General features: G+C 44.7%; 1 protein-coding gene across 2 annotated transcripts in view; it reads left to right on the top strand.

Annotated features, from left to right (window-relative positions):
• The first annotated feature begins 1,288 nt into the window (after positions 1 to 1,288).
• ASCC3 (activating signal cointegrator 1 complex subunit 3) overlaps positions 1,289 to 12,326 on the top strand; it is a 407,532-nt gene continuing 396,494 nt past the window's right edge. The window contains exons 1-2 of one of the 2 annotated variants that reach the window (XM_060237502.1): positions 1,289 to 1,386; positions 12,123 to 12,275. In XM_060237502.1, the coding sequence (XP_060093485.1) occupies positions 12,186 to 12,275 (90 nt within the window). In that variant the 5' untranslated portion in view covers positions 1,289 to 1,386; positions 12,123 to 12,185. Of the gene's footprint in view, positions 1,461 to 12,122; positions 12,276 to 12,326 lie in introns of both variants that reach the window. The other variant, XM_060237501.1, reaches the window with a different exon arrangement.

Genomic DNA, 12,326 nt, shown 5'->3' with positions numbered 1-12,326 from the left:
TAAGTGTGGTGCTCCAAGCATTGGAATGGTGGGGAAGGGAGGGAGGAGGAGGCTGGGGAGCCATGGAAGGACCCCACAGCCCTCAAGCCATTGGGGCTCCTGCTTGTGCCCCACACCACCTGCAGGTCCTCCCACTACGGGTGCCGTGGAGGGGGGTGGCAGGCAGTGAGTTTGCCTGGGATACCATGCACCTTAGGACCGGCCCTGTACAATGCCATAGACTCCACCCTGCAAAGCATTTATTTTCTCCAAGGGAACTGATCTTTGTAGCCTGGAGATGAGATGAGCTATAATTCTGAGTGATCCTCAGGTCACTTTGGATTAGTTTCCTGGACTACAGAAGAGTATACTGTTGTGGTCTCCAACTTGCTTTCAGCCTGCAAGCACTTTTGGAATTTGGAGAGGATGATGAGCAACACCCTAAAACAGCTTCGGCAGGAGGCAAAGCTAAACCAAAAATGGTTGCTGCAGGAGATGGAACCAAAGGCAATACCACCCTTCTTGCTTTGTAAAACCATGCCAAAGTTGCCATGTTTAGTTGATTTGTAAGGATTTAACATCCACTATACTTCTCCCTCATTACACTGCCAGTCATCCCAAGAACCTTCAAGGCAAGCTAAATATAAATTTTAAAAGAAAAAAAAAACCCAAAACAAAACAAAAAACCTGAAGCTATAATTTTCTCCACTGCATTCCTCTAACAGAATCTTGTGTTCTCCCTACTGAATGACTTGTAATAATTATTTTAAATCAGAGAAAGTTTAAAGACTTCTTTATATGTTTGCTCACTGCAGCCCTATTCTTACTTGAATTAAAATTTATTTGAGTAAATCTTGAACGCACTTGCACTGCATGTTCGATGCGGTTTACTTTTGCAGATTAAAAAAAAGTTTTGCTCCGAATTGCCACATTCTTCTGTAAAATTTGAAAAAAAAGTAAATTAAACATAGGGCACTTTCCAAAGATTTCGGGCACACTGCATAATTGCGAAAATATACTACTGCCATTATAAAGATATGCAGTTACAGCAAAAACACTGTTGTCGACGAAAACTTTATTTTGTGCGTGCGCGTCTAAATAAAACCAGCGAGGGAACTGAAAGGGGGAAACTCCCACGGCTCTTTCTACTGAAACACCCAAGAAAACGAAACAGAAAGTCGTAATCCTTCGAAGCCAGAGAGAAAAAGAGAGCACGAACAGCTTCACAAGCGACACTCCACTGCGAATGAACGTCACTTACACCTTGGAATACTCATGCGTCATCCAGACTCCGGCATGGCCACAGAGCAGCAGCCCCGCCCGTACAGGCGAGCCGGCAAACGCGAGCGGAAGACACGAAAGGCGCCTGCGCAGAGAAAGGAACCCGGAAGCGGCTTTCAGGAAATCGTAAGCAAAGGTGTAGAAGGCGGTGGGAGGAGGGTACAGTCAGCGTGGCCGGACCTGGTAGGGAAGACTCGAAGGTAAGTGAGACAGCCCGAGTGTAGGACCGTTGGCCAGAGGTCTGAGCAGGGGGAGCCCTGGAGGGGGTCCGTCAAGTTAGGGGAAAAGCATGTGTCAGCTAGTCCTTACTCTTTGCGTACAGTGCAAAAAGCGATTGCTTCTGAATTCAGTGATGCTTCCTTCCAAGTTAGTGTGCACAGGGTTGTGGCTACAAATCTCGAACCTCTGATTGCTAGCACGCTTCACTTTACTTTTTTCCAGCTATGGGATGTACTAAAAGGAATTACAGGATTGCCCATTGGAAACAATGGGAGAGACTGGAAGGTTCATTGGAAATAATGGGAGCCAGGATTGCCAATTGACTTGCATGGGCTCCATTGAAATACATTACAGCACAAAAAGAGTTGCGAAGAAAATGTGGAATGGAGTTTTCATGAAATTCTCTGAGTCCAGTTAGAGTACTCTGGGATTGGAATGACAGCCCCTATGGGTAGCAGAAGTGTCCTGGGACTGGAATGACAGACCACAAAGTTAGAGAAAAAGCATGTGTCAGCTAGTCCTTACCCTTTAACAGTCCCTGTGGGAAACAGGAGTCTTCTGGGACTGGAATGACAGGCCCCAGAGTGGAATGGCAGTCTCTCTGGGTAGTAGGAGTGTTCTGGGACTGAACTGATAGTCCTCAGAGTTGCATGACAGCCTTTGGAAGAAGCACAAGCATTTCCAGACTGGAATGAATTTTCTAAGAGAGGAATTATGTTCCCCAGTAATAGAATCTGGGCTCTGGAGCTGCAGTGACAGCCCCCAGTGTGCAGCAAAGATGATCCCTAAGAATAGAATCAGTGTTCTGGGATTGGAATGATTGTCTCAAGTGTGGAATGATATGTCCTGGGAGTGCTCTGCAACTGGGATAACAAACTGTAGGGTGGAATAACATACTTTATCTTTTAAGCAATGTTTCTGGAAGGTGTGTTGCTATTGCCTAATCCAGGGTTTCTCATATTCCCCCCCCCCCCATGGCCTGGTTATTTTTACACTTCTCCTTCATGGCCCACTAAAATTTGGGGGTGGAGCCAGGAGACTTTGGGGGTGGAGCCGGGAGACTGGAAATGATGTACAAACAAGCCTAAAACTCTTGCAATATTTTGTTTAGGAAAGGTAGGAGAATGGTGGGATTTTGCAATGCAATTTTAAAAATAAAACATTAAGAAAAAGCACAAGGGCCACACAGCAGAAAACATAAAATGGCAGGGCATTTCAAGCTCCCCCCCCCGGTCTACTCAGATTAGCAATGACAAGGAAGGAAGGAGGGAGACAGGGGAAAAGACTGACAGAAAGAGAGAGAGTGAGAGGGAAGGAAGGAAGAAGAAGACTGGAAAAGACTGAGAAAGAAAGAGGGGGGGGGAGAGTTGGAAACAAATATAGGAAAAAAGAAAGAGAAAGGAAATAGGAAGGAAGGAAAAGGGAGGGAAGGAGTAAAAGGAGGGACAAAAGGAAGAAAGGAAAAGAAAAACGGAAAGAAACCGGATGGAGCAACTCACCTTTAAAACTGCTCACTCTTGCCGTGCAGCTGCCTCCCTCCCTTCCTTCCACACCACAGGTCACTTTCAGGCTGTAAAGCCTCCCCTCCATTGGTAAGAAATCGGGCCACAGAGGCCTCAACGCTGGGGCATGGGGCCTCCCGTCCCCTGGCCGCCTCCCCCGGCATTGCACCTCCTCCCCCCGTGCGGCTCCGTGCCCCTCTGCGCCTCCTTCTCCCTCCCTTCTCCACCTCAGGCAGGTCAGTTTCATGCTGTGTAAAGCCCCCCCCCCCCAACCGATCACCAGGAAATTGGTGCTGAGCTCACTCTGTGCTGGGCCAAGCTGGCAGCTCAGACAGACCATGGTGGAAAAGGGCGTGTGGCTCCTACCTCGCCAGCACTTCCTGGATGGGAAGGAAGTGCTGGTGAGGGAGGAGCCACATGCCCTTTTCAGCCGCGGTCTGTTTGAGCTGCCAGCTTGACCCAGTGTGGAGTGAGCTCAGCATCAATTTCCTGGCGATTGTGGGGGGGGGGGAGGCTTTACGCAGCATGAAACTGACCTGCCTGAGGTGGAGAAGGGAGGGAGAAGGAGGTGCAGAGGGGCACGGAGCCGTACGGGGGGAGGAGGTGCAATGCCGGGGGAGGCGGCCAGGGGACGGGAGGCCCCGTGCCCCAGCGTTGAGGCCTCTGTGGGGAAGTGAGAAAGAAGGAGGCACGGAGGGGCATGATGCCATGCCAGGGGGGAGGCACAATGATGGGGGGCGGCCAGGGGATGGGAGGCCCCACGGCCCAGCATTGAGGCCTCCGTGGCCCAGTGCCAGGTAGCGACCCTGCTTTTGGGAAACGCTGGCCTAATCAGTTCCACTTCAGCTATTTTCCTGCTTATCAGCTTCTCAGTTTCCTTACAAATTTATTTGGTTGATGTGAGTTGTCATAGAATTAATAAAATTGTAGAATCACAGAGGTGGAAGGGGCTATAGAGGCCGTCTGGTCAACCCCCTGCTCAGTGCAGGTTCAGCCTTAGAGCATCCCTGAAAAGTGTTTGTCCAGCCATTGGTTAAAGACTGCCAGTAAGGGGGAGCTCACCACCTCCCCAGGCAGCTGATTCCACTGTTGAACAACTCTTGATGTAACAAAGTTTTTCCGAATATCCAGCCTGTACCTTCCAACCCTTAATTTAGACCCTTACTTCAAGCCGTGGCCTCAGCTGCCAATATGAACAGCTCCCTGCTCTATTCTGACAGCCCTTTGTATACTTCAAGAGAGCAATCATATTCCCCCCTCCCACACACCACCTCTTCTCCAGACAGAACATTCCCAAGTCCCTCAAGCTTTCCTCAGAGGGCCTGATCTCCAGGCCCCTAATCATCCTCATACTCTCCTCTTCACCCACTCCATTCAGTTCACATCCTCTTTGAAGTGAAACCTCCAGAACTGCACACAATTCTCCAGGTGTGCCCTGACCAATGCAATGTACAGTGGGACTGGGACATCTTGCATTTTGGGTGTTATACCTCTGCTGATACACCCCCAGATTGCATTAGCCTTTTTTGTCACTGCATCACACTGGCTGCTCATAATTAACTTACAATGCAGACTTACCCCATGATCTAGTTCACATACACTGCTACCCAGAAATGTACCCCCTATCCAGTATGCATGTTCCTAATTTTTGTTACCCAAATGTAGAACTTGCCACTTATCCTTGTTGAACTGCATCATGTTCATATCTGCCCACTTTTCCAGCATGTTCAGATCTTGCTGAATTCTGTGTCTACCTTCTGGTGGGCTTCCTGCTCCTCCCAGCTCTATCTACTGGTGTATTCACTGCTCCTCCCAATTTGGTGTTGTCTGCAAATTTAATGAGTAGCCCCTCCCCACTCTCAATCAGATCAGTTATAAAAACACTGAAAACTACCAGGCCCAGAACTGAGGCCTGCGGCATTCCACACCTCCCTCCATTCAGATGAAATGCCATTCACAACTACTCTTTGAGTGCTATTTTCCGACCTGTTTCCTATCCACCTAACTATCCTGGAGACCAGTCCACAGTCCTCTAGTTTACCTATCAGAGCATCATGGGCAACCCTGACAAAAGCTGTACTGAAATCCAGGTTCACAACATCAACAGCATTCCCTCGATCCAGTTAAGCTCATCACTTGATCAAAGAAGGAAATTAAATTGATCTAGCAGGACCTGGTGGGGACAACTCTGCACTGACTTCCCCGGATTATAAATTTTGCCCTTCTCCCCCTTCCATTTTCAATGTCCAGTTCTAAAGCCTTCCTGGCCTCCATGTTCCCATTATGTGTCACACTCTGCCTGAGTTCCTTGCACATGTTCGCCCACTCTGTTGACCACAGAACCAGAGCACCCCTCATAGTCTGTCTGTGAAAAATCCAATCTCATACTCTAGCTAAGATTTTTCTGACCTTTCTGAGCACACAACACCTTTGTAATTCTGAAACAGCTCGTGGTAAGTAGAGTCTGTCATTCCACTCTGGGGCCTTTTATTCCAGTCCCAGAACTCCTGCTCCCCACAGGGACTGTCATTCCACTCTGGGGGCTGCCATTCCAGTCCCAGAATGCACCTTCTACCCTTAGGGACTGTCATTACACTCTAGGGGCTATCATTCCAGTCCAAGAATACTTCTGGTACCCACAGGGACTGTCATTCCACTCTGGGGGCTGCCATTCCAGTCCCAGAACACTCATGCTACCTGCAGGGGCTATGCTTTAACTCTGGGGGCTGTCAGTCCAGTCCCAGAACACTCCTGCTATCCCCAGGGACTGTCCTTCCTTTCTGGGGCCTGTCATTCCAGTCCCAGAACACTTCTAGTACCCTTAGGGGTTGTCCTTCCACTCTGGGGCCTGTCATTCCAGTCCCATTGACTAAAAACTACTTGCTCTTTTTTTTGGATTTAAAATCTTTTGTTTCAGGTTCTAACAGGTATAAGTATGCAGGTATAAGTGCACAGTCTGTAGTCAGAGAACAGCTTCTCAGTAAGCAATACCTGAGAGGGATTGTATTCTTCTAAGACTTTGAAAACTTCAGTGGTAGTGCAGAACGGAGTGGAAGTTGCTGAGACGTTCCTTGTAAAGTAGAGGTACAAACCTTAGGGCCTGCTGAAGAATGGACTCTGCTGTATATGTGAAAGCCACTACACTACTACTGTTTTTTAAAAGAAATATTCATATATATGCTTCTTTTCTTTCTAACGGGCCCTAAAGAAACTCACAGGAAAAAAAATACCAAAATACAGTTTACTCAGAGAAATAGTACAATGAAACAAATGTGTCCTGGGCTTGTCCTTATTGACAGGTGATTGGCTGTGAGCCAAAGGGCAGCAGATCTTCTGGTCATACTCAGGCTTTAAGTACCTTTCAAGGAGAGGAAGACAAATATAGCCCATATGGAGCTCAGCTGCAGCTAGCAGCTGGAGTCACAGGATCACAACTCTACTTTTGTTGTTTCTGGTCTCGGCTGCAGTGGAACTCTGGGGGGGGGCGGGTGGTAAGTGGTGGGCCATGGACCCTGGCCTTGGTGTTTAAGTGGTGGGGCTGGACCCTGTGGGCCTCCCGTGGCTATGGACCTGTTTTGGAAGTAGTGGGCTCATGTTTAAAGCTGGGCCATTTTTCACTTTATTAGACAAAAAAAGCCTTGCTGGAGTATGTCTAATATTGCATGCTTTGCCTGATGCTGAAATTTCAATTTTAAGGGTTTCCTTAAAACAGTGGTCCCCAACCTTTTTGGCACCAAGAACTGGCACTCTGGCAAGGTGGGGGAACCGCAGGGTGGGGGAACTGAATTTGGCTTCCCCCCGCTGCGCAGCCGGCCTGCCTTGCCTCCTTCTCCTGCGTTGCCTCCTCCTCCCTCCGTGTTCATTACGTTAAGCCAAGGGAAGCATCTTCCGGGCTCTTTAAAAGCTCACCCCCCCGCCCCGTGGCAGCAGTGGTGAGCGATCTGCTAAACAAGCAGTGCTGCCTTTGCCTCCGGAGGCAAGGGCAGCGCAGCTTGTTCAGTGGTCACTTGCCACTGCTGCCGGTTTCTCCCACGGATCAGCTGTTGCTGCGGGGGAGGGAGGTGAGCTTTTAAAGAACTGGGAAGGCACTTTCCCCGACTTAACATAACAAACACAGAGGGAGGAGGAGGTGACGCAGGAGAAGGAGGCGGCACAGGGGGACATGAGGCTGTGGGGCACTGTGGGGGGAGCAGCTCAGCTGGCGGCCTGGTTGCTGATGGGCCATAGAACGGTATCGGTCTGGGGCCCAGTGGTTGGGGACCGCTGCCTTAAAACACACAAACACAAACATAGCATCTAAATTTGTTCTTTGCTACTGGTTTTGGAATAAAGTAACTTGAAGTTGAGAAGCTTATACAATATTAAAAATTTAACAAGTAGTTGGAATTCCATATTCTTAAGTGTTTTGAATGTTGTTTCTAAAGTAAGAAAGCCATACATTTCTTTATGAACTGTAGACAGGCACTGTATCCTAAAGCATTGTAATTTCTACTCCAGCATTGATCTGAACTAGATGAATGTTGATTTCCTGAAAACAAAGTTACAAATTGGGAGCCAGATTTGGGACTGCGTGCTTCCACCCTATCCTTTCTGGCACAAATTATCTATGTGTGCTTGTTTTCTTAGCAGTCTTAATCAGGATTCAGTGTTGCATCTAGCCCCACCCTAACTATCCAGGATTGCAAAGCGGAGTCTGTAGCAAATGCACAAATCCTGGTGAAGGAGGGCCCGTTTTAGTGTAAATCTATGGGTAGTGCAGGGGGAGCTGTAATTCTGAATCATGGTCAAGGCCAAGAAGAAAGAAACAGAATTTCTACCAGAGGAGGGAAGGCAAGCATTCCGAAGACTGGCTCCTAGTTTGCAAGCTATAGTATGCATGGAGCCAGTAATATGTGTTTATTAGTCCAGTGCCTTTGTCCAGTTGCTTTTTAAAAAATGTTCTTGTAGTAAAAACATGTTCCTTTTGAAAAATAAGGACTGTATTGCTTTAAGTTGGTGGTACACATTATGGAATACACTGAATGCTTTGTGAAGTCAGGCTTTGGAACATTCTTTACAGGAATATTGAAGGCTGTTCTGTCTGTTTCATTTTAATGTAGAAGAGTGTAAATTATAAACTGTGTAAAATTTACTGATTATCCATGTGAAATATGAGTGTCTGTGGGGTTTCAGTTAGGGTTGTTATCTGAAGAACACAGGTAGCGTATGTATATACATTTTTAACATTAACACCCGTGTCTTAAGCTGTACTGTAAGGAGTCTTTCTTGCTGACTTGAGCAATACAGCCTAACTTCTGTTGTACCTTAAAACCCCTAAAATAATCTGCCTACTAAGCAATATATTTAATAAATAGATTGGCTGTTCCTTAGTGAAAATAATCTAATATATAACTTGACCTTGTGTATGGTAACTCAGAAGTAAGGGCCAAAGATTTCAAAGTGTGCACACAGTTTCAAGTTTAGAATGTCTTTATAGTTGTCCAAGGTCGGACCTCTCACCCCGGCACTTACCTCCAAGGAGAAAGAGGCTTCCAGCCCATCCAGGGAGGGTTACAGAAACCCAGTGTGATGCCACAGGATTAGCTTCCCAGCTCACCAAAATGGCGAGAAATGCTAGGCAGGCCAGGAGCTGTCTGCAGCCAACCCCCAGAGGCTGATCAAAGCCACCCAAGTAATACACCATCTTTCAGTTTGCAAAAATATATGACAAGGATTGTATAAAACACATAATAAACAATACAATAATGATAGAGGCCAGCGGAGGTAGGGCCTTTTAAAGTAACAGAAACCCCAAGGGGCCAAAAAAACCCATCCCCAAATGAATAGATATAAGTCCAAACTTGGAAATAGCCCAACTGAAATTCACAAGGTAGGTGCTCCTGAGGAGTGTAGCTTCAGTGCAGCTGCTTTCTTAAAAAGATGTCTCTCTAGATTTTGATGACGTTTCAATTCTTTCTTCAGTTTAATGGCTCAATTATTTAGGAACCTCGTTCTACATTCTCTAATCACAGCATTAAGCTTCTCATTTCAGTGTGAACATCGGGCTCTTTCAGTGTAGAGCGGGATTCCTAAATAATTGAGCTGTTAAACTGTAATATATTTTTGCAAACTGAAAGACAGTGCATACTTGGTGGCTTTGATCCGTCTACTAATTACACCGTGTATTACTTGGTGGCTTTGATCAGTCTACTAATTACACCAAGTTCCCTTCAAGCAGCAGCCCCCAGAGGCTGACAGCAAAAGAACAAGGCTATAGGAATGGCAGAAGAGCAACAAAACACACCACAAGCAGTGGTCCTTTCCTCATCTGTTGTGAGAGCCAGGAAGGCTTCTTTGGAGGGGAGGGTCAGGAAACAGGCTGCAGTGACCTCCTTTGCCCAGCAGGGGCTAGAGGAGAAGCGTTATGGTTTAAAATGGTTTTAAATAATTTTAAACTGGAGTTTTTTTACTGGTTAATTTGTAAAAATGAATATTGTTAGCTGCCCTGAGTCTGCTTGTGGAGAGGGCAGGATAGAAATTTAAAGTAATAAATAAATAAATAATTTATAATGGTTTCCCGTGGGAAATGAGATCCCAGGTAGACAGCTGCCCCTTGGGCCTAGAATCCGCCATTCCCATAAGCAAATCCCCAGGACAGAGGCAGTGGGTGAGGCCAGAGTTGTCCCTCCCACAGGTAATTCTTTAAAAGCGAGAGCCAGGGAAGAAGGGCTAGACTTCACCTAAGTCCAGAGGTTACTTGGAGGAGAGATTACTGGCAGGAGTGGGAGAGAGTGCTGTAAAATTCCCTTTCCTTGCTCCTTCTGAGGTTCTTCCCCCAGGGCAAGTCCTTCTAAAGGACCCTTGGAGAAGGAGACAGTCCTGGACTTGAACTTGATGCTGGAGTATTGCCTGTGTTGGAATGTCACAACATTGATTTTGATAAACTGACATCTAAAGTAACTTCTTGATACATTTCATGCCTGCTGAGTAATATCAGTGGCAATGGATGTATACCTACATGAAAGTAAGCTCTATTGAATTTATGGCTAAGTAAACATGCAAGGAATGGTCCTATTAATGCTGTGTAAAGTTATGATTTCTTTCATTTGTAGAATTATATTTTTCTCTTGAAATGTATGCAATCCTAAGATCCTGCAGCTTTGACTGTAAAGCTGCATTGGGCTTTCTGGGATTAACTGTTCTAGAAATGACATTTGGTGTCTGAGAGCAGCCAAGAGAAGTGGCTTTATCTCCCCATTCCCAGTAGTTTTGTCGTTTACTAGAGAAGCTCAGGGACAAAAAAGCCTTTCCATTTCTTTGCCATTCATCTTTGAAGCTTTCCTAAAGGACTCTGGGGGTTCATGGATAAATTCTCCACCCTTCCTCTTTGTAAACTTCTGACTTTGCTTTAATGAGATTGTTTCCTAAGCATTACTTGGAACCTTGTCTGTCAGCCAATAGCCAACATTCGAATATTGACGACCAGGAGTTCTGCAGTTATAACTGTGGCTTAATTGCTGTGTGAATTAAGAAGTTCCTTCCAAAGCATGTTCGTTATGCACACATCAGTTTTCCTTCATGTAGTGTTGTATGGACTATGCATATAAAGGTAACTGGCAAGATGTATGTTCCAAGAGTAAGAGCATCCTTCACCAAAAACCCCTCCTTTAACTTAAAAAAAATGTTAATTAGAAATCGCAGATCTTTAGATTTATAAACCATTTCTACAGGGTTTTTTTAAAAACTTTCAAGTAAACTTACTTGACTGCTTTAAGAACATAAAATGCATCATTCATAACTTGGTTACTATATAGAATTGCATTTGACATAGTTGCCCTGCTTTAGGTGGTATGGGCTAACCCGATTTCATCAGTTTTTGGTTGCTACGCAGAGGCAGACAATGGCAAACCAGCTCTTTTTGTCTCATACCTTAAAAACTCTTTGGGGTTGCCACAAGTCAACTGTGATGACAGAGCTTTTCATTACCATTTGGCGTAATTATGCAGTTTAAACATTTTGGGCAGTCCTCAGCAGAGATTTACACTTGTCAGTCCATTGAAGTCAGTAGCTTTAGAAAGCTATAACTCTGTACTGTTCATTTTGCTCAAAATTCTCACTATACCTAAGATGACAGGTAGCTGTAAATTAATGAGCCCTATGCTACCCACCTGCACACACCTGAAACACAGGAAAAAAATTGTACGTTGAAAATTGAAACCTTACATTTTATAGTAAATAAAAGGTTATTTGGACTGAGAAACAATCTTCATGGATTATTAACAGACTTGGATACTGACTTTAGCAACATTGAGTTTTCTGGATATATTATTATCGTACACCACAGTATTTCATTAATGCTGAGCAAATTTAATCCTATTTAAACAGTAAGCTTATTTTTTTTTTTAAAAAAATTGTTGCATATTTTTAATGTGTACAGGAATAATAATTATTGCTGCGATTAGCATTACATAAAACTCTCCAAACAGTTCTAACAATGCATTTTGAGTAAAAGCTTTGTATTAAAAATATTTAACTTGTTCCAGAATATTTGACAGGAAAATGTAAGAGCCCTTGCTAGACCAGATCAGTGGTCCAGCTAGTCTAGTAGCCTGTTTCAGACAATCGCCCTGTAGAGTGCAGAGGCCAACTCTTCCCCTGATCTTAAGTGTTCCCCCAGTTTTCCAACATTTTACTGGGGAGACAGGTTGGATGGACCAAGAGAAAAACTGCTTTTTTCCTGTCTCTCCATTCATATTTCTTGTCTTTCTTCTTCTAACAGATCCATTATAAAGGTTTTACTAGTTAACACAGCTGGAAATTCATTGTTTATCTAAGAACTGACCTGCCTAGAAATCTAAAATATGTTTGTTAGTCATATTAGTTTATATAGAGCTGAATGGGAGGAGCATTATAAAATGACTGATCTGTTTTACTACAGCTATTTTTTTCCCTTTCGATGCACTCTGCGTCTGCTTTTAAAAAATACCAGGCAAATCTGTATTATAAATTTTCAAGAAACAAAATATTGTCTTGGCTTATTAAATCTTGATGCCTTATACCCAAGTGGCTGACTAAACAGTATCTTTGTCTTATGTTTTTTAAATCTGGAAAAGTTTCTACAACGTTAACACAGTTTCATTCTGATTTTCTGATTCTCTTTAGGAATTTGCATGTTGGAGAGTGGTGTTAAATGTCTCATTGTATGGATCACTGAATGGGTAATAAATGGCTCTTCCCCGCCTAACGGGAGCACTGCGCTCCTTTTCAAATGTCACTAAACAAGATGATTATAGTGAAGAATCTGCTGACTTAACGGTAATTAATCTTTAATAAAATGTACATATTAGGAAATATTATGTTTTGATT

This window comes from Heteronotia binoei, chromosome 1 (genome assembly GCF_032191835.1).
Source record: "Heteronotia binoei isolate CCM8104 ecotype False Entrance Well chromosome 1, APGP_CSIRO_Hbin_v1, whole genome shotgun sequence".
NCBI lineage: Eukaryota > Metazoa > Chordata > Lepidosauria > Squamata > Gekkonidae > Heteronotia > Heteronotia binoei.
Note: the sequence above shows the minus strand (reverse complement) of the source record. Positions and strands in the feature narration are given on the sequence as shown.